The sequence below is a fragment of the Dendropsophus ebraccatus genome, chromosome 6, assembly GCF_027789765.1.
Source record: "Dendropsophus ebraccatus isolate aDenEbr1 chromosome 6, aDenEbr1.pat, whole genome shotgun sequence".
NCBI classification, from domain to species: Eukaryota; Metazoa; Chordata; class Amphibia; order Anura; family Hylidae; genus Dendropsophus; species Dendropsophus ebraccatus.
The window spans coordinates 27,177,498-27,197,290 of NC_091459.1; the positions used below are offsets into that span (position 1 = coordinate 27,177,498).

The following is a 19,793-nucleotide window of genomic DNA, read 5'->3' on the forward strand; positions in this document are numbered from 1 at the left end:
GACTGGGTTCACACTGCGTTTTTGCAATCAGTTTAAAGTATCCGTTTTATGGGGAAAAATGGATGCAAAAACAGATGCATTTGTGGGTCTCATTTTGGATCCATTTTCCACTCACTTCCATTATTTTTTAAGCCTACACATAAACAAGGTTTTTTCTTATTATTGGATCCACTAAATGGACTGCAAAAACACAGTGTGAACCAAGCCTTACTCAACTTCACCTTCAGTATAAATCCCAGACAGGTAAAGTGGTATTCCTGTTGATTACTCCCCCAGTTCATAGGGTGACAGGAGCTTATTCTTACTCTCCTACCATCATAAAGACATAAATCAAGTTTGTGAGGGGTTTATGTTTTGCTGTAAGTTTATACTGTTTTGGGAATATATATACCCTGGGGTGGGTGTTGTCACTATATAAAAAAAATGGGGAAAAAAACCATAATGGAATTTATATACACTGGGGTGGGTGTTGTCACTATAAAAAAGAAATGGGGAGAAAAAAAACATAATATTCGAGGACTTTCATTTTTTCCCTGTCATAGATAGTGTCAAGTTTATTAATGTTATATTTTTTATCAGATAACTAAATAAATTTGTTCATAATAAATATTTATTAATAAAAATAATTATTTTAGCATGTCCTACCATAGTGAAAAGTCACATGTGACCTAAGGAATAAGGAGAAGTTCAGTGGGGAACTAAAAAAATCATTAAGGGCAGGTAGTGGGAGGAGATATAAAAAAACAGTTATAGTCTCCTGTCTCGCGACATCCCGTTCCTGGACCCAGCCGGCAGTCTTCTGAGCTCCCAGCCAGCTACTTCAGGACTTGGCTGACAGATAACCCACTAAGTCAGTCAGTGATTGGGGCGGGACACCGCTGCAGTGACTAATTGGCTGAGCGGGCTAAATCCCACCCTATGGTGGCATGGAACCCGGGTCATGATGTACCCAGAATCGGGGAGAAAGTGACAGCCGGCGGGGTCCGGGAGCTCCGGTGCAGCACGGGCTCCAGGAGCAGTTATCATTGTGTGTTTATTTTCCCCCCACCCCCTGCCGGTAATGATTTTTTAGTTCCCCGATGGATTTCCTGCACTAGGGATACTGTGCAACTGCTATTACCTTTTTACAAAGATATAAAAATAGGTATTTTAACGTAGTGCTTGTGTAATTGAAACAACATACTGGATATTGTTATATTAAAGTACAACTAAAGAGTTCTATATTACTTACGAAAAATATATTTTGTTAGGATCCTCTAATCTTAACCATAGTTGAGGTTTATAATAAATGAACTGTATCTGGGTTATCCAATAAAATATTTTATCTTAGCTTTTTATTTTGGGAAATATTAATGTGCCATTTATTTTCCAAAAACAAAGCAAGAATAGTTGTTCAGGTGTTTCAATAACTAATACAGGAGAATTACAATGTCATTGTTAGCCATTTTAATACCATTAGAACTCAATTTTAGAAACTGAATTTATGTGCAAATAGTGCAACAAGAGCTATAAGTTATACTTAGTCATAGTAACGGTCATTTTTTTTAATACGATGACCTAGATCATTATTTACAAACAGACATGCACATTACACCGACTTATACGCACAAAAGTTGTGACAGTAGAATAAACCTACTAAAAAGTTGTTGATTTTTTTAATAGATTACATGGGATATCCTGTATATGTAGAACATATGGGATATCAGTAGTGTATATTACTGATGCTCACCTACTTCTACAAAAAGTATGTTAAATTCACAACAATACCATTGTACAATATGTTGCTTTACACAAACGGATTAGCCTTCATCGCCTTTGCCTGCAGGAGCCATCAATTTCCTCCCATAGAAACACAAGCCTCGATTCTTTTTGTTGTCAATGGGAAGTTACACAACCGTAAATAAGTTTTAAGCCCACTTATCTTTAGTTAAAGAGCATTTTCCTAATGCTCAAGGTCATATGGTATTCCATATTCCATAAAGAGCCCAAGTGCATACCAAGGTTACCATGTAAGTAAAGTAAACCCTATCCAGTTTTGCAATTATCAAACTAGAAGATTACCTCTAAATTCTTCAAATACTTCGGGTAAATTTTGCACAACCGTTTTGAGGTATTAAAAAAAAAAAAAAAAAAAAGTCTTCCAGTTTTCTTTTCTTTTCCTTTTGACAAGTACAATACATAAGTAAAGGTCTAGAAGGACAACACAGATATTTAAAGACTACAAAAAATGCTTTAAAAAAATGTAGATCTATATTTGAATTGTTCAGCTCACTTTTTTTTTTTTCAAAATAAATGAAACTATATAATTAAAAAATATTTTGTATAATAAAATTAGTGCTCTTTTTTTCTTCTTCTATAATATGGTAAGTAATTGGAAATGGCATTAGTGTTGTATTATACGATTCCCATTGTGTATACTTCCATTTTTGTGGATTGAAGACATACCACTTATTCTTCACTGTAATTTACCAGTGTTAAAGGGGCAAACTTTTCCCTATTTTTTTATTTTTTTTCCTATTATTTTGACTGACCTATACTGCTTCTGCAGTCGTATCTGTAGACACGGACATTGTCACTTTGGCAATCTTAACGGTGCTTTTAATGCAGCTTTCGGCTGCTCGGTGGACGTTAGTGTTGTTGGCATGTCTATTCTGACAGTCTGACTCCATGCTGTTATCAAGGGGTTGTGCAGTCCCTTCGCATGAAGGAAACATGCTACAGAATGCATTTCTCAAGTCTTTGCTTCGAAGGGCATAGATAATGGGATTCACAGTTGAATTAAGCAAGCAAAGCATGCTGCAGAAGGCAAACACCGTCTTTACCGTCTTGTTCATCTTCCCAAAAACATCATAAACCATAATAGCCAGAAGAGGACCCCAACAAATTATTAACACCACCAATATCAGGACCAGTGTCTTGGCTAACCTAATATCCATACGAGTCTGGTCCGGTCTAGTGATGTGCACCTTGCCATCTTCTGATGTGTGAACTATGATGCTTTTCTGAGTGCCCCGCTGCAGCATTCTCACAGCATGGTTGTGAGCTTTCCATAATATATACATATATGCATACACTATAAACAACAAGAGAACACTGGTTATACCGATCCAACACATTAAATAGGATTCGTCTATAAGGGGGAAAATATCTGAGCATACAGATTTTAGCAACTTGCAATTCCATCCAAACAGAGGAAGAACAGCTATGACTATAGCTATGGTCCACATCATACAGAACGCAATGACGGCCTTTGTCCTCGTAACTATTCGTTTATAAGACAGAGGCCTATGTATTGAGATGTACCTGTCTATAGCAGTAAGGAACAGACTGCCAACCGAAGCTGTAAAGGAAGCTGTGACGCCCCCTAGTTTGAACAGAAAAACGTTAGGACTGTCTATCCGATGAAAAACATGAAAATCAACAAAACTGTAGACAAAAATGACACTGCCTAGAAGATCAGCCACTGCCAAGCTGCCAATAAAATGATAGGAAGGTCTGCACCTTAGACTACGTGAGTGCAAGATGACACAAAGAACAAGCATATTCTCCAGAACAGTAAATGTACCCAAAGTTATAGAAAGAGCAGCAATGACTAGCTGTTGACTTGGGGTAAGAATCATGAAGCATTCCATGTCCATGAAGTTGTTCCCACACTGCATACTGTCTTCACCGTCTTTAAGAGAAGTAATTGTCTTGTTGAAAAAATCACTTCCGTTAAATGGATCCAGATGCGGAGTACTTTGACCATCAATTATTTTTTCCTGAAAGGAGGATAAAGCCATTTTCTGTGGGAAATAACCCAGTTTTGAAATATCACTCTTTGTGTCTTCATACTGAACTTCATTTGGTCCCATGTATAGAAGGTCAGTTGTAATTGTTCTGAATGTAGTGTCCGCCAGGCCATCCAACATAGACTTCATTACCTCAGACTTAAGTTAAAATTCTTCCAGAGGAAAGAGCGGAGTGGATGATCACCACCTGTAGGAAAACAACACGAAATGCTTTAGCAGGAATAGTATCTGTGGATAGTTAAGACGTTATTTCAGCAATAAATAAAATGATATTTGTGCTTAAGCTTAACTGTCATTGAAATGTAACGTTGCAGAAATCAATAAGTATCAATAGTACAAGCAATTTTAGGAAATTCTGTAATAGGTTTTATTAAGTAAAAGAGTTTCCTTCTGTTTTCTTAACCCCCCCCACCCCCTCATTTCAGAAGAAGCAGGATTCCTGTTTCCATTACGGTTTATGGAGGGAGAAGGGGGATGAGTGATCACGGAGACAGGAAAAGGCAGCCCCGCACAACACAACATCCTGCAATCTTATCTCACCAAGTTCCCAGACTAGCACTGAGATTTCTAACCTGTAAATCCAGCGTTTTATGTGCCCAAACAGTTTCCAAACTGCAGCGCTGCTTGTCTGCTCTTACTGCTCACTCATCTCCCTCAGCCCCTTCCCCCTTTATAATGAACTCAGCAATCCATCTTCACTTTGCTTCTCTGTAATGTAGAAGACTGTGCCTGATAATGAGCAGATAAAAATTGAGGGGGGGGGGGGGGGGAGGCTGCAAAACAGCTTTTTGAGTACAGAAAGCAGATTTTTTGCCCAATAAGGGTATGTTCACACTGAACAAATGTGGCGTAATTCCGCAGCAGCACAGCTCTCAACTGTGGAATCCCGCCTGCCTCAGAGTGACACTGCTTCTCTGTGAGAGGGCTTGCGCATCTCCGCTCTCAGCTTAAATTGACACGTCAATTCTTTGAGCGGAAGAAAGGACACTGGTTGACCTCAGGGAGATCAACCAAAACACTTCAGAGACCATCACATGTCTCAACATCAGTGTAATCTAGAACATTGCCCTCTGGGAAATCAAATATGCAAAAGAACACTGCAGAGACACCATCACGTGTCTCGACGTCAGTGAACTAGCCAGACCTTCTTCCGGGAAGGAACAACCAAGCCAAGAAGTGTCTCTAATTAAGGAAACCACCTAAGCAAGGTATCCATCCACAGACAGCTGTTTCGCCTGAGGGGGCAATACACTGACATTGAGACATGTGATGGTGTCTCTGCTGTGTTTTGGTTGATCTCCCTGAGGTCAACCAGAGTCCTTTTCATGAACTTACTAGTCATTGCTCCCACTAGCCAGAAAACCTACTCCACACTGATGAGGGGCAAAAACCCCGAAACAGCTGTCTGTGGATGGATACCTTACTTAGGTGGTTTCGTTAATTGGAGACACTTCTTGGCTTGGTTGTTCCTTCCCGGAGGAAGGTCTGGCTAGTTCACTGATGTCGAGACACGTGATGGTGTCTCGACAGTGTGGCAGTACACTGAGGCAGGCGGGATTCCACAGAATTCCGCCACATTTGCTCAGTGTGAACATACTCTAAAAGAGTTTCTTAAAATTGCTTATACAGTACTTTTGATTCCTTCAAAAATATTTTAAAAGAAAGTTACACTTTTAAGCAAATCTCTCTCTATACTACCCCATTAATGTGCAGCAGTGCTGAATAGAGAGAGTAACTGAGCAGACGGATTGCAGTTTTCTATGATTTGAGAGGGGCAGATTTAGGAATAGTGTTTTAAAGATTTCCGCTGTTTTTAAAACTCTGGTTTTCTGGAGAACATTATTGATGGCATATCCACATCAGCCTTCCTATAGCTGATCAGCAGGTGCCAATGCCTGGCACCCCTAGCAATCAACTGATTGGCACAGCTGTGGCTCCTGGATGTAAACCATGTAGAAGCAGGAAGCCAAAGCTCTGTACACGGTGTAGTAGTGGGACTGGGTTACTGCAGCACAGCTCATATTGAACTCAGTGGGAGCTGCACTGCCGTAACCCAGTTGCCTGCTGTACAATATACAGGGCAGACATTTCCACATTGCCTACAGTAATTTTCCACCAGTAAACCCCTATAAAATTAATAGAAGTTAAACAAAGTGTGTAGAGAAGCCAGTTTAATGGATTTAGGCTTCCTAACTACATCCAGCTGCTGCAAGCAGGCCTGAAGAGGAGTGGGCCCAGGGGTGGGACCTACATCTATATGACATTTATGCCATATTCTGTGGATATGCCATAACTAACCCAGATTACAATACTCCTTTAATTGGGAGCAAGTAGACATACTGAAGAGTGAAGAATTAATAGAAAAATAATACTGTAAGATTGTATAATATTTTAAGATACAAATATAAATTTGCTGAAACAAGATTTTCCTTTACCATCAAGACTTAAAGGAGACCTGTCACCCCTCGTGCCGGGAAAGAGCCCAGCCGACACCCCGGTGCAGACCCATATACTCACCGCATCCGAGAAGTCCCACTCCTGGACCCGCTCCTGCAGCCGAGATATCTCCGCCCAAAGCCGTACGCGCGCTCTCAGAGATGAGTCCAACACCCATAAAGAATGACGGCTCCAGTCATTCTCTATAGGCATCGGACTCATCTCTGGGAGCGCGCGCACGGCTTCAGATGGAGATATCTCGGCAGTGGGAGTGGGTCCAGGAGTGGAACTTCTCAGATGAGGTGAGTATATGGGTCTGCACCGGGGCGTCGGCTGGGCTCTGTCCCGGCACGGGGGGTGACAAGTTCCCTTTAATTGTAGTGAGAACCACGTATTTCTACTCTGTCCTGGTGCTAAACTACCTTATTGGGGGTTTCACATAGATACATAGATAGTCATCCATATCTAAAATTACAATAAGTAAAAAGCTACTCACTTATACATGCTCTGTTATAACTTAAGTGCCATGATCATATTACTGTTCATTGATTTTACTGACAGCGGTAAGATTATGTATTCTTGTCTAGTGTGTGAGAATAATGGTAGCTGTCATCAATACTGTAATAGAAATAGCAGACCAAATAAAGTAAATATCATAAATGTTTGATTGGAATGTTATATCCAGTACTGTGCAGGGGTCAGGTTACTGTTTTCCTGGAGTAATTTACTGCAAAATATCCAGTAAGTACAAGTCATTCCATTTTTTTGAATCATAGATTTATCATACATTTAGATAATAAAAAAGCACACTCTGCAATTCAAAATATTAAGGATTAATGTAAAATACATTTACTTTTTATTTTCCTGCACTCCAGCATTTTTTTAAAAATCAATCAATCCAACCCTCTGGAGTCTCTCTCTGTTTGAATTTCCTGCTGTTTGCAGGTCCCTAAAGCTCCAATTGGTAACTTCATTTTTTCTTTACTTCCTGGTTTGTGCTTTCCCATGATGCAGTTTGTCTCCCGTGATGTCCAACTGACTCTGTAAAACTGCTAGATGGCTTACATCTTGTTTAGCCAATCAAAGCTGAGCAACCTGTGTCATCTGACAAGGGGAGGCTAGATTAACAGGGCTTAGACCCGCCTCCCTCTTGATGATGTCATTGTCACAACATGGCTGCCACAGAGCAGCCTGGGGTCAACAGTCATTAGGTAAGAATGAGTTAACTTCACTTCCTGGTGGGGGATTGAGGGGGGGGGGAGATAAGTAAGGGGGGCAGATAGGTGATTAAAGGTGTTATATAACTTTGTAATGTGTTTCAGTCACTGGGAAAAAGCTTTTCGCTGAAGTACCCCTTTAATGCTACTAACCATTTACACCTTACAATTTTAAGCTTGTGAGCTACTGCTGTGTCTACCATCAAATAAGGTCAAACCTTAGCTGTCTCAGGAATTTCTAGGGGAGAGTTTTCAAAAATTTGTGAATAAATGATAAACCGGCAACATAAAAAGGTTTAAGTCGAAGGTAAAAAATAAATAAATAAATCAATAAAAATAATTGAAAAAATAAAAATAAAAATTGGGAGGACTATGATTTAAAAATCAGCCAACATTTTGTAAACTTGACTATATGAAAAGCATGAAAAGTCAAGCTCCATTCTTGCTTTGGATAGTGGAAAATTAACAGATATTTTTGTCAATCCTAGCACTAACAAATCAAAGATTTGGGTTAGACAGGCTGTGCAGCTGAATATAATCTAAGCTTGAACTGTGTGTGCTGTTTTTGAGCTGTTCTTGGAGCAATTTCCTAAATTTAATTTGGTCAGTATTTTTTTTTTAACTAAAATCTAGAGTGGATCCAAAAACACAAATGCAATTCTTTCCATTATGGTAGCTTCACACATAACAGAACAGCAGCGGATTTCACACTGTGAGTTTGCAGCAAAAAAACGCTGCGGATCCATGTAGTGTGAAGGTCTATGGGGTTACATATCTGCAGCAGAATTTTCATTCCCCTGCAGATATGTAAGCTGGTCCCTTTAACCTCCGCCGCCGTCGGCCCGGAGCATACATTACCTGCTCGGCGCTGGTGCTGTGTTTAAGGCTCCCTGCGCTCCCCATCAGCCAATCAGTGCTGCAGTGCACTGATTGGCTGACGGGGAATGAGGGGATCCGGGAGCTTCACACACAGCCGCGACGATGTATGGTAATGTATGCTCCGGGCCGGGGGTGGCGGGGGGTTAAAGGGGCCGGGTCACATACTGGCAGCAAAATGAAAATTCCACTGCGGGTATGTGACCCATTCAACTTCACACTACCAGGATCCGCAGCGGATTTCTCTATGACAGTTCCACCTCTAGTTTTGGTAAAAATTTTGACCAAAATCAAGGCTTAAATAAGGCTCAGAAAACTAAGTGTTAACATAGCCTAAAATTACACATCTGGGATGAGAAATAACGTTTTCTAAATTTTCTAAAATTCTGGGTTCAAATCTCAACAAGGATACTCTGGTTTCTCCCACACCCAAAACATACAGATTGGTGAATTAAGATTGTGAGCCCTAACGGGGACAGGGACCAACATTAAAAAAAAACTATGTAAAGTGCAGAATCAGTTCCTCCTCTATCCTGCTAAAAGTTAATTTCTAGAGATGAGCGAACCTCGAGCATGCTTGAGTTCATCCAAACCCGAGCGTTCGGCATTTGATAAGCGGGGGTTGCTGATTTGGATAAAGCTCTAAAGTTGTCCGGAAAGCATGGATACAGCCAATGACTATATCCATTTTTTCCACATAGCCTTAGGGCTTTATCCTACTTCAGCAGCCACCGCTAATCAAATGCCGAACACTCGGGTTCGGATGAACTTGAGCATGCTTGAGGTTTACTCATCTCTATTCATTTCCCTTTAACCCTTTCACAACCATGGGTCATTGATTCCTCAATGCCCAGGTCGTTTTTGGACACCAGCTTATGGGATCATAATGATCCCATAAGCTGATGTCTCTATGTCTGCCCCCTCTCCTCTGTCCCAGGGGCAGGGGAGAGATGGGAGGGGGCAGAGCGCATGGTCGCGCATCCTGCCTCCCCTCCCTTCTCTGCCGGCCTACGTAGCCAGGAAATTTCTAAGCCTGAGGCTTCCGGTTTCCATAGCTACCATCGGGGCTCTGCAATCACTTCACAGAGCCCCGATGGACACAACGGACAGAGAATTTTCCCTCTGTAGAGGGAGAATTCTCTGTCAGGAGCCCTATAGATGCTGCGGTCGTGCTGACCACAGTATCTATAGGGTTAACTCTCAGCAGCGGAGCGCTGCTCCGGTGCTGAGAGTTGCGGCGGGATCACTGATAGCCGGGACCCGCTGGGGATGACACAGGCATAGCTTCTATGCCTGTGTCATCCTACAGCATAAATTAACGTCGCTGCAGCATCAGGCATAGGCAGCAACGACGTTAATTTACGGTGCAGGGGTGGGAAGGGGTTAAAAAATAAAGCAGACCATAGCAACCATTTTTTTTTAGCCACTCCAGGAAAGGCATAGTTTTACATGCTAGTTTTTTAAATGGATTGCCTTTAATGTAATACATGAACAGACTGTGACTTCATAGAGCACAGGCTATTTTTTCTCGACAATCTGCATGCTATGCCAGCTTGTAATAAAAGTGTATGCCGCTTGAAAGGTTCAGCATCCTGTGTCCTATGAGATGCATAAAATATGTCTTGTTATCTGATATTCAGTAAGATTTGTACAAAGGCTATAAAATCCGATCTGCTTTGGAGGACTGTAGAGATTATATGTATGCATGACTAGAGTTTGCATACACACGGATTTGTAGGTTTATTCTTCAATATTCTCCATTGTATTTTGACCAAAGACTGACTATGCTTGTTCTTCAATACTCTCTACAGTGATCCTATCAAGATGCATAATGCTTGTCCCTTAGGATTTTTTCTAGTGTTCCAGAGTGTATACATAATAACATGTACTGTATATACTGTCTATACCTGTATCCAGATGCTGCATCCTTAAGCAGAAAATAAATATTGTACTTATTGTACGTTACTAATACACAACCATAGGTACCACGCAGTAGGACTCAGCAATTATTTAAGAGATTCAAAGTCTCTACCACTAAAATATTCATAAACTTTTATGCCGTCTTTGTCTATCCCATTAGCCCACAAACCATTCAAATATTGTTTTGCAGCAAAACCGCATTTTCATTACTATTTCAAGACAGAGGAAGATATGGTCATAGTAATAAAGATTCACTGCTAATGTGCGCACTGTAAATCCAGACGTTTTTATAACATGAGTTACATTTTCACCCTTGGTTTTTTATATTATAGATATACCGATGATACTGTTGTTATATAATATAGTCTTTAACCAGTCAGCCAAACTCTAAGAAGTGGCTGTATATCAGCGACTATATTGACAGCAGAACTGTAGGTGACAACTGGTACTCTGTAACCTTACTTCTTGCTGTCTTATTATAAAGCTTCATAAATACAGGTCTCTGCAGAGACTGCTCTTAATTTGTATCTGGAAGCTAGCCGGGTAAGATCCAATCCAGTTTTGATTTCCTTCTAAATTTAATGCAATGGCGTAAATGCTTGCATTCTTCTATCATTCTTACCGGCAACATGGCACAAAAGGTGACCCAATGTAATAGCATCATTGGCATTTAGCTAAAAGACAGCACTGCACAAGCGACGCTAAACACTGGCACTTGGCAGAGGATTGATAGCATCATTACTGATTGCATAAAATGGTGAACAGGATTTGGAGGGCCCAAAGAAACCGCCAGTAGAGGGAATCATTTGCTCCACTGACAAGCACAAGCAGCTTCCACAGTTTACTTGTCCACTGGGATTCATGGGGCCCCATTGCAAAACATAGTATGGGCCCCCAGTAGTGTCTAGGGAGCAGTGCATGCCTCCCACCCAGAGCCGCTTCTGCCATGAGGCAGAATGAGCATTTCTGTTAGGGCCACGGCGGCGTCCCGTGCTCCGGACCGCCGCCGCACCCTCTCTCCCACTTCTGCAGCAGCCGGTGTCCATATGCAGGGACCCGGCGCTGCTGTTGCTTCGGCCCCGGGAGGCGCCTCACCTCACCGCGCTCCTGCCCATCGCTGTGCCGGCCGGCGTGGACGTCCCCGCCTCCTAGGGCGCGCGCGCGCCGGCTGTCTCAGATTTAAAGGGGCAGTGCGCTCCTAATTGGCTTGAATGTTAATCACTCCCCTATAAGCTCCAGCCCTGTCCCCTTCCAGGTGTTGGAGCCTCTACATGCTTCCCATAGCGTTTGGCCCAGCTCCCTGTTGTTCCTGATTCCTGTCCGCTACCTGGTCCCTAGTCCTTGTTCCTGATTCCTGTCCGCTACCTGGTCCCTAGTCCTTGTTCCTGGTTCCTGCTCCTCTGTTACACTATTGCTCCTGTGTTCAGCCGGTCACCTGCGGTTACGCCTACAGACCTCTGCCTGCACCATCTCCTGCCTACTGCTCCTGCCACGCCTCGCCTGCCGTCACTAGCAACCAAGCCAGGGGTAGCGACCTGGGAGTCGCCTGCCGCAGCAAGTCCATCCGGCCTTGCGGCGGGCTCTGGTGAAAGCCAGCGGCCCCTTAGATCTGCTCCCTGGTGAGGTTAGTGCCAGGTTAGTGCTAGTGACGGTCCAGTGGATCCACTTCTCCAGGCGTTACAATTTCTCCTCAGGCGGCAGATTCTACGGTCCTGCAGGGGGCGGCAAAATGTTCCCCCTGCTGTCGTTTAAGTTAAGTTTCACTTTAAAAAAATGACAGCAGCCCTGCAGCCACTCACCTGTCCCGCTGCAGCCGTCCAGCCGCCCACACTCACCGCTGTCCCCCATGTCCCGCCGGGCTTCCGCGACGTCACCCAGCAGGTCTCATCCCCCTCCAGGCTGTGGTGAGTGCCCATGGTCGGCTGGGTCGCGCTGTGGAGATCACATTGCTGTAGTGGTTGGGGGTTGGTGGCATTCCGGGTGCGGGGGGGGGGGGGGCGGCTAGTGAGGGGACGAAAAACCCAGAATCGGCCGTGCTCCCACCTTCCCCTTAGCACCCGGGGGTGGGCAACGCAGGTTTTCAGAGCAGCTCTTACAGTATCCCACCACCTTCGGGATGGGAACAGTGCAGGTCTTCAGAGGGGCACCCTACCCCACTGCTGCGCTGTGAAAGCCGCTCTGAGCATCTGGGAAGGGTTTTCTGTGATCACTGTCCCCTTGCTTTGAGAGCCGCTCTGAAGACTTGCGTCTAGGCACTGTGGGCCTAGGGAATATTATGTGCACTATGTGGCAGTATTTAACGCTGCATAGTGTTATGTGTTTGTTGGTGACGCCCAAGCATCCATATGAACTGCCTAGTAAGGAGTAAGTATAAAAGTCTCTATGAGCCTGGTATAGTCTCTATGCACAAGGCTTTACCATGTGCATTAGTGACTTGTTACACATTACAACATACATTTCTTCCAAAAAGTAGTGATGGGCACCACCATGGGGTGCCACAGAAATAGCACATTTATAAGGCATTTGAGCTTATGCTTAAATACTGTAAAATATTTTTTCACTACTGTAAATGTATCCATATTCACCTACTATAGATGTTACCACTTAATATTTCCTGCATGAGGAGTACCTCTCTCCACCATCTATTTCATCCATTTTATGAAAAACATATATGATTGGGAAGGTCAAAAACACAATAAAATGATTATATTCTATTTCTATGTTTGCAGTGAATGAAATATCCTGAAGTATAAGCAATAAATGAGGGGGAGAGGGGTGTTCCTTACCACCAAATATTCTGGTTTATTTATTTATTTTGTATATCCTATACATCTTGTCTTAGAAATTTTAGGGATAGGTAATGTGATTGTTGGTGAAAATATTTGGATGGGAACTTACTGTAAAGATGACAAGCTGGTGACATGTACCTTATGTCAATGTGGTACTGATATAGACTACCTAGCAATATTTGACAGATGTGTCTTGTAAAGGGAAGTTACATGTTTTCACAAAAAGTAAACATGTATCAGCCATAAAATTAAAACCACGGTCCGGTTAAATGATTAACATTAATTATCTTCAGACAACCTTTCAATGGGGAAGGATATTTGAGGCTGCAGGTGAACAGAGATTGATGTATTGCAAGCAGAAAAAAATCCAAGTGCAAAGATCGGTCTAAGTGACTATGATAAAGGGGTAAAGTAGGTAGGGAAAGAGCAACTTCAAAACAGACAACCTTGTGGAGTGTTTCCGGTATGTACCTAGTCTAGAGATGAGCGAACCGGGTTCAGGTTCGAGTCGATCCGAACCCGAAAGTTATTTGATTAGCGGGGGCTGCAGAACTTGGATAAAGCTCTAAGGTTGTCTGGAAAACATGGATACAGCCAATGACTATATTCATGTTTTCCACATAGCCTTAGGGCTTTATCCAACTTCAGCAGCCACCGCTAATCAAATGCCAAAAGTTCGGGTTCGGATCGACTTGAGCATGCTCGAGGTTCGCTCATCTCTAATACCTACATAATGTGGTTCACTGTTTGTGTCCCAGTCCTGCCTACTGCTCCACCACACTCCCCATTCTATCCATGGCAGCAGGTGTCCACCACAGCCTCCCAGTTTGTGCTCCATACTTCAGACATGGTTGCAGTTCCCTCACTGGCATCTAGGATGCATGTGCACCTGACTTTATAGATTTAAAGGGCCAGTGTACTCTTCATTATTCTTCCTCCACTTACCCACTTTTTGCATGAGTGTTGTTGATTAGAGATGATCGAACAATGGGAATTTTCAAGTTGACTCCCGCTGCCTCCCCGTTCCGTGGGGAAGGTGGAGACAGCCCGAGTACCGCCTGGAAAACAGGGATACAGCCTAGGTAATAGGCTGTATCCCTGTTTTCCAGGCGGTACTCATGCCGAAGTTTCGAGTTTGTAAGAACCAGAAAATTCTCACTCTTCGATCATCTCTGTTGTTGATATGTTGCGTTCCTGTGTTGTTCCTGTATCTGCTATTCCATGTATCCTGACCCATGCCTGCTCCTCATATCACATTTGTTTGCCTGTAACATTTGCTTCTCCTATTGCTGGCACAAACTGTCTGGCCTGCATCCGAGCTGCCTGCCCTGATCCTCCACCTGGTTGACCATGCTGCTGCCTTATCCCTGGTACCATTCGGACTCTCCCGTTAATGACCTGGCTTGCTGACCACAAACAAACCTCCAGTATCTCCTGTGCTTTACATCGGCACTATCTGATTCAGAGGACCAGCAGCTAGCCATACCAGGACCCCGCTTGTGGAGCGACCTTCCTTTCTGTGAAAGGGATGCGTTCCTATATAGTCTCACAGTGCCCAACTATTCCTGACTTTATAAGCCACTCTCACACATACGCCAATATGGACCTGTGTTTGTGTTTTGATGCTTTCAGTTCAGGTCTCTAGATTTGTGATCCAAGTCAAGATTTACGTCTGTAAAACAGGTGAAAACACACATGAAAGTATAGGAACACATCATATTAACAAAGAGACTGGTAACATACTTGTCAGTTAGCCTGAGGTACCACTACTGATGCATTGTAACTATTGAGTTTACTGCAGTCCCCAGGATTACATTTAACTTAAAGGAGTATTCCACTCAAACATGTTGAGACTAACAATTCTTTCCATACTTGTTATTATCTATATAGTCCCCCCCCAGTTCTGAGCTGCTGCTTTCTGTTGAAGACACAAAAAAACTGTGTGTGAGCTTTTCTCTCCGTCTCCCCCTCCATTCTGAGACAGCTGGTGTAAATAAGTCCCTGGCAGGCTTTATCTGCAACTTTGTAGCTTATTTGTGATGCTGGGAGGGTAATCTGAGGTCAAGTTGCTGATGAACTCACTGTGACTAATCCCCCCGCCATTACAAAGTTGCAGATAGGGACTTGTTTATATCAGCTATCTTGGAAGGGAGGAGGGGGAGACAGAGAGAAAAGCTCATACACAGTTTTTTTGTGTCTTCAGTAGAAAGAAGCAGCTGAGAACTGGGGAAAGGAGACTTAATAGATAAGTATAAAAGGAATTGTTAGTCTAACCATGGGCATGTTTGAGTGGAATACCCCTTTAATGTATTGCTATGTAATGTAGTTCCAGCTCCATTGTTATAATGAGTTAGTCGCAAAAAGTCTCATTCATACACGTCTACAAGCAATAACAAAGGAATGCCGCAACACAGTCTACTGTAAGTAAAGAAGCTCCAGAAAGGTTATCTCATGGGTAATACAAAAAAGTAATTACATCCAGGTAATCTAAGTATAAGTAATTACATCTACAGTAAGGGCCCTATTTCACGGGACGATTATCATTCGCATAATCGTTAACGATAAACGATCCAAACGACCGCTATTGTGAAAGACCTGAAATTGTTCCCCCATTTACATGGAACGATAATCGTTACTTATGATCGTTCTTGTGGTCGTCTTGTCGTCGCTATTGCGTTTGTCACTACTGCGACTGACCGAATGACATCTTATTCAATGCAAACGATTTGCGTACGAGCAACAATAAAAATAGGTCAAGGTCTTATTAAACAATCAACGATTTCTCATTCGGTCGTTAATCGTTAACTGCTATTCAAACGAACTATTATCGTTTAGATTCGAACGATTTAACGATAATCTGAAAGATAATCGTCCCGTGGAATAGGGCCCTAACACATCAAAGATGTGGTTGAGCCTGATGAATCATATGTTATAGTTGACACTTTGAACTCCTTAACCACTGGCTTATTTTAGGTTTTAGAACTTTTCAAAATTTTCTAAATTGTTGCCATAACTTGTTTTTTGCAGGACAAAGTTTGCTTTTTAATGGTGACATTTTGAGATTCAATGTGACCAATTGATTAACTTTTATTAACTATTTTGAAATAACTAAAAAAAAAAAAGATTTTCTTTTTTTTTTTTTTAATTTGCTTATTACTATTCAGTAATGTAATAAAAAGAAAATAATAAAAATATAAAAACATAATGATAAATAAAAATGACTATGATTAAAGTGATACCAAATTAATATAGTTGTAATACTTTGGCAGATTAGAAACTATTTAAAAAAAAAAAAAAAAAAAACTGTTGCCACACTCCAAATCCATAGAATGTTCTTGTAGCCGGGATCAATTAGGGTGCCCCCCCCCCCCCCCCAATAATCAGCTCCGGTCAGAATGCAAGCAACTAGACAGCCATTGTGCAGGCATTACAGTATGTAGTCACTTATGTCACACAGTCTGCCCCGAGCCAAGAACAAGCTTTCTTCGGTGTGAGATGTCTCCTCTGGGTCCTTTGCATCTAGCCCGGCTGCAATAACTCATTGGTGGGAAAGTGATGACCACACTGTGACCCATGCGTTCTGCAGATAAAACTACATCCACTATGCTGCTCGCACACTCTCTGCAGCATATGTAATGTGGCCCTGTGGTTACGTCACATATGAGTGGTGGGTGGGAAGGCCATAGTTCTGCTGCAGTGAAGACAGGCCAGCAGCAGCACACACCGCAGGCACTTTACGCAGCAACCGTGTCATGTGAGGGTAATATCCTAAGAAGCTCTGCAACACCAGGTTTACCATATGTGCCATTCAGACAGCCCTGAAATCCTGGGTAGTGGTAGGACATGCAACCAAAGCGCTTCCTGTCTCAGGCCCAGCTGCCACTACATTAACCCAGAAGTAGTGGCGGCTGGGAATGACATAAAATTCTAAAGTGCTTTGGAATATGTGCACGCTATATAATTACAAAATATTAATATTACTGCTAAGGGACAGTCGTTGTCACCAATTTTTGGGGAATGGGAGCAGTTCAAAGGCCAGCAATTGTCAAATGCTTCCATTCAAAACCAGGGCTGTTGGTTGTGAAGGAGGATACGTCTACTTTATCTCCAGGGTTTGGGGATGAAAGCTGAACACTTCCCTCGTATGGTGTGGAGATGGTTGTTGATGATGTTGATGATGATGGTGTTGCTGGTTCTGTCATATTCTCCCCTTGTAGGTAACAGGTAGACCTGTCACTTGGGTGTGGGAGGGAGAGGCAGAGAAAGCTGAAGCGGAAGAGAAGGCAGAGAGAATCTTAGATGTTTCCTGGTTACTCAGGTGTCTGAACTCAAATTTGTGCTTTGCATTCATATGCCTGGTCATGCCGGTGGTCCTCAGATTAGATACGACCCTAGGGCTGTCAGGAAAACATGGATACAGCCTATGGCAGTATCCATGTTGTCCAGGACTTCCTGGGGTTGCATCCAACTTCTTCAGGCAGCGGGAGCCAAATGCTGACCGTATGTTCGCTCATCACTATTAGTTACAGTACTCACTGCTTACCGCCCACAACACTTGGATTATTCGACGGCACTAAATTCCTAACTCTGCCAACACTCGGATTAATTGGCCACAGCACCGCATGCATAACTCTGGCAACATTCTGGGAAGTATTGTGAACAGCAGAGAGCTAAACACTATTTTCAAGCTGCTAGTAACATCAAAAGGGCAATTAGTGACCTTCCCCCGCCAACAGGACTTTGTCCATCCCAATACACAGTACTTTCCCTGCCCTATTTTTTGCAGGGCAATTGTCATGTTGTTACCCCCATTACCCCACATGGATAATACAAAAAAGTAATTTCACCTGGGTTATGTAAAATAATGACATCTTTTCCCAAGAAACCAGATTATTGCCATCCTGTTGTTTCAATATGAATTGTGTAAAAAAGTCACACACCTCTTTTGTTTTTTTGCTATATGTATTTTAAAAATTGAAAATAAAGATTTAAAATAATAATAACAATAATAATAATAATAATAATAATCCTAAAGGAAAAGTACAGTGAAATAAAATTATTTTAAAATTGTCAGAAAGTTATACAAAAGAAAAATTAAATTAAATTAAAAAAAAATAATGACATCTGCGGTAACATATCAAAGATATTGTTGGACCTGATGAACCATATGTTATAGTTGACACTTTTAACTCTTTAGCCACTGGCTTATTTTAGGTTTTAGTACTTTTTGTTGTTTTTTTAATTATTGTCTTCTAAGCGCCATAACTTTTTTTATGGCTTTTGTTTTTTGCAGGACAAACTTTGCTTTTTAATGACGACATTTTGAGATGCAATGTAACTAGTTGATTAACTTTTATTTACCATTTTGGAATGATAACGGAAAAAAATATATTTTTTTTAATTTGCTTTTTACTATTCAGTGTGCAGTAAAAAAAATTATATAATAAAAATAAAATAAAAAAATTGTCTTCGAATTTTTAACTTTTTGAAGTTTGGTCCTTTGGTCCGCTCATCACTACTCATAAATCAATGTCAATGGAAAACTAAAAGTTATGGTTCTTGAGGACGACAATGAGAAAAATTAAGAAATTTGCTTGGCCTAAATTGGGCTGGTCCCTACGAGGTTAAAACATAAAAAAGTGCCTTTTAGTGCTACAATGGGGAACATTTACTAAGGAGTCTAATGTGTGCAACTATTCTAATGGGGATTGGTGTATATTTTGTTCCAATATCTTGTGATAAAATGTAGCACTACCATAGTGAACGAATCTAAGTAAAAAGTCGCAAAAAATGCACAAGCATATTCACCTGGTACTGGCCAGATGTAGGCCTGCACCTGTTTTCTGCAACTTTTTACAATAAACTTTTTAAAATAATAAATTAGGTGCTAATCCCGGATTATGTGATCTTTTAGGTGAATACTGAAAACAGGCAGAATAAAAAAAAAGTTGCATCTAAAAAATATTCACCCATCGATTACTGGTTTGTAAATAGAACTTGGCCAAAAATGGGTGAAAAATCCAATTAGTTACCTAAAAATAGGCGCAAAGCCCTTGATAAATGTCCCCCATTGTCTCTTTAACTCTGCCACCTCAAGCACCCGCTCTCTGAGACCAAGTAACAAATACGGTCCTGGCCACTTGACACCTCCACCCTTGCAAAAACAACATTAATATGTAAAACTAAACACTCTGGAATAATAACCATTCAAAAGCATCTGTTTACACACTTGTCCGATTTTAACATTAAAATGGCCATAATTTGATACGATGCATGTTATTCAAAAGCTAAAACACTTATTTGTGCATCAAAAAGCTTAAATACCTCCAAGGTGGATCTAATCATAAAAATCACCATTGCAAGACTCATGAATCTTAAAAAAGGGCAAGTATCCCCGGGAGGGCTGTAAGGATTTTACAGCTTTCATAGCAGATTTGAAAAATCCTTTGAGGGAGGTTCTTGTATTTCCAGTGTAAGCATAAGCCTACCAGACGGCCTCAATAATCTAATAAGCCTATGTTTTTCTTCTTCTGATGTATTCCGTATATCATGCACTCTACATATTAGGCTGGGGAGGAATACTGGTTTGTTAGCAATGTACTTGAAGTCGATGCATGTCGTAGCTGGGCGTTTGTACAAACCTTGAACCCAGCTTATGTAAAACTCTTCTAATTAACTGTCAATGTGCCTAGTGTGATTATTAGGATTTTTTTAATTAATGCGGTATGCTTAGAATCCCTTTAAGGTTTTAGTTGCATGAATTG

General features: G+C 41.7%; 1 protein-coding gene across 3 annotated transcripts in view; it reads right to left on the reverse strand.

Annotated features, from left to right (window-relative positions):
• Positions 1–2,323: 2,323 nt before the first annotated feature.
• Positions 2,324–19,793, reverse strand: part of CNR1 (cannabinoid receptor 1) — a 103,178-nt gene continuing 85,708 nt past the window's right edge. For all 3 annotated transcript variants that reach the window (XM_069973559.1, XM_069973557.1, XM_069973560.1), the window contains exon 3: positions 2,324–3,978. In XM_069973559.1, coding sequence (XP_069829660.1) covers positions 2,532–3,920 — 1,389 coding nt within the window. In that variant the 5' untranslated portion in view covers positions 3,921–3,978 and the 3' untranslated portion in view covers positions 2,324–2,531. The remainder of the gene's footprint in view (positions 3,979–19,793) is intronic.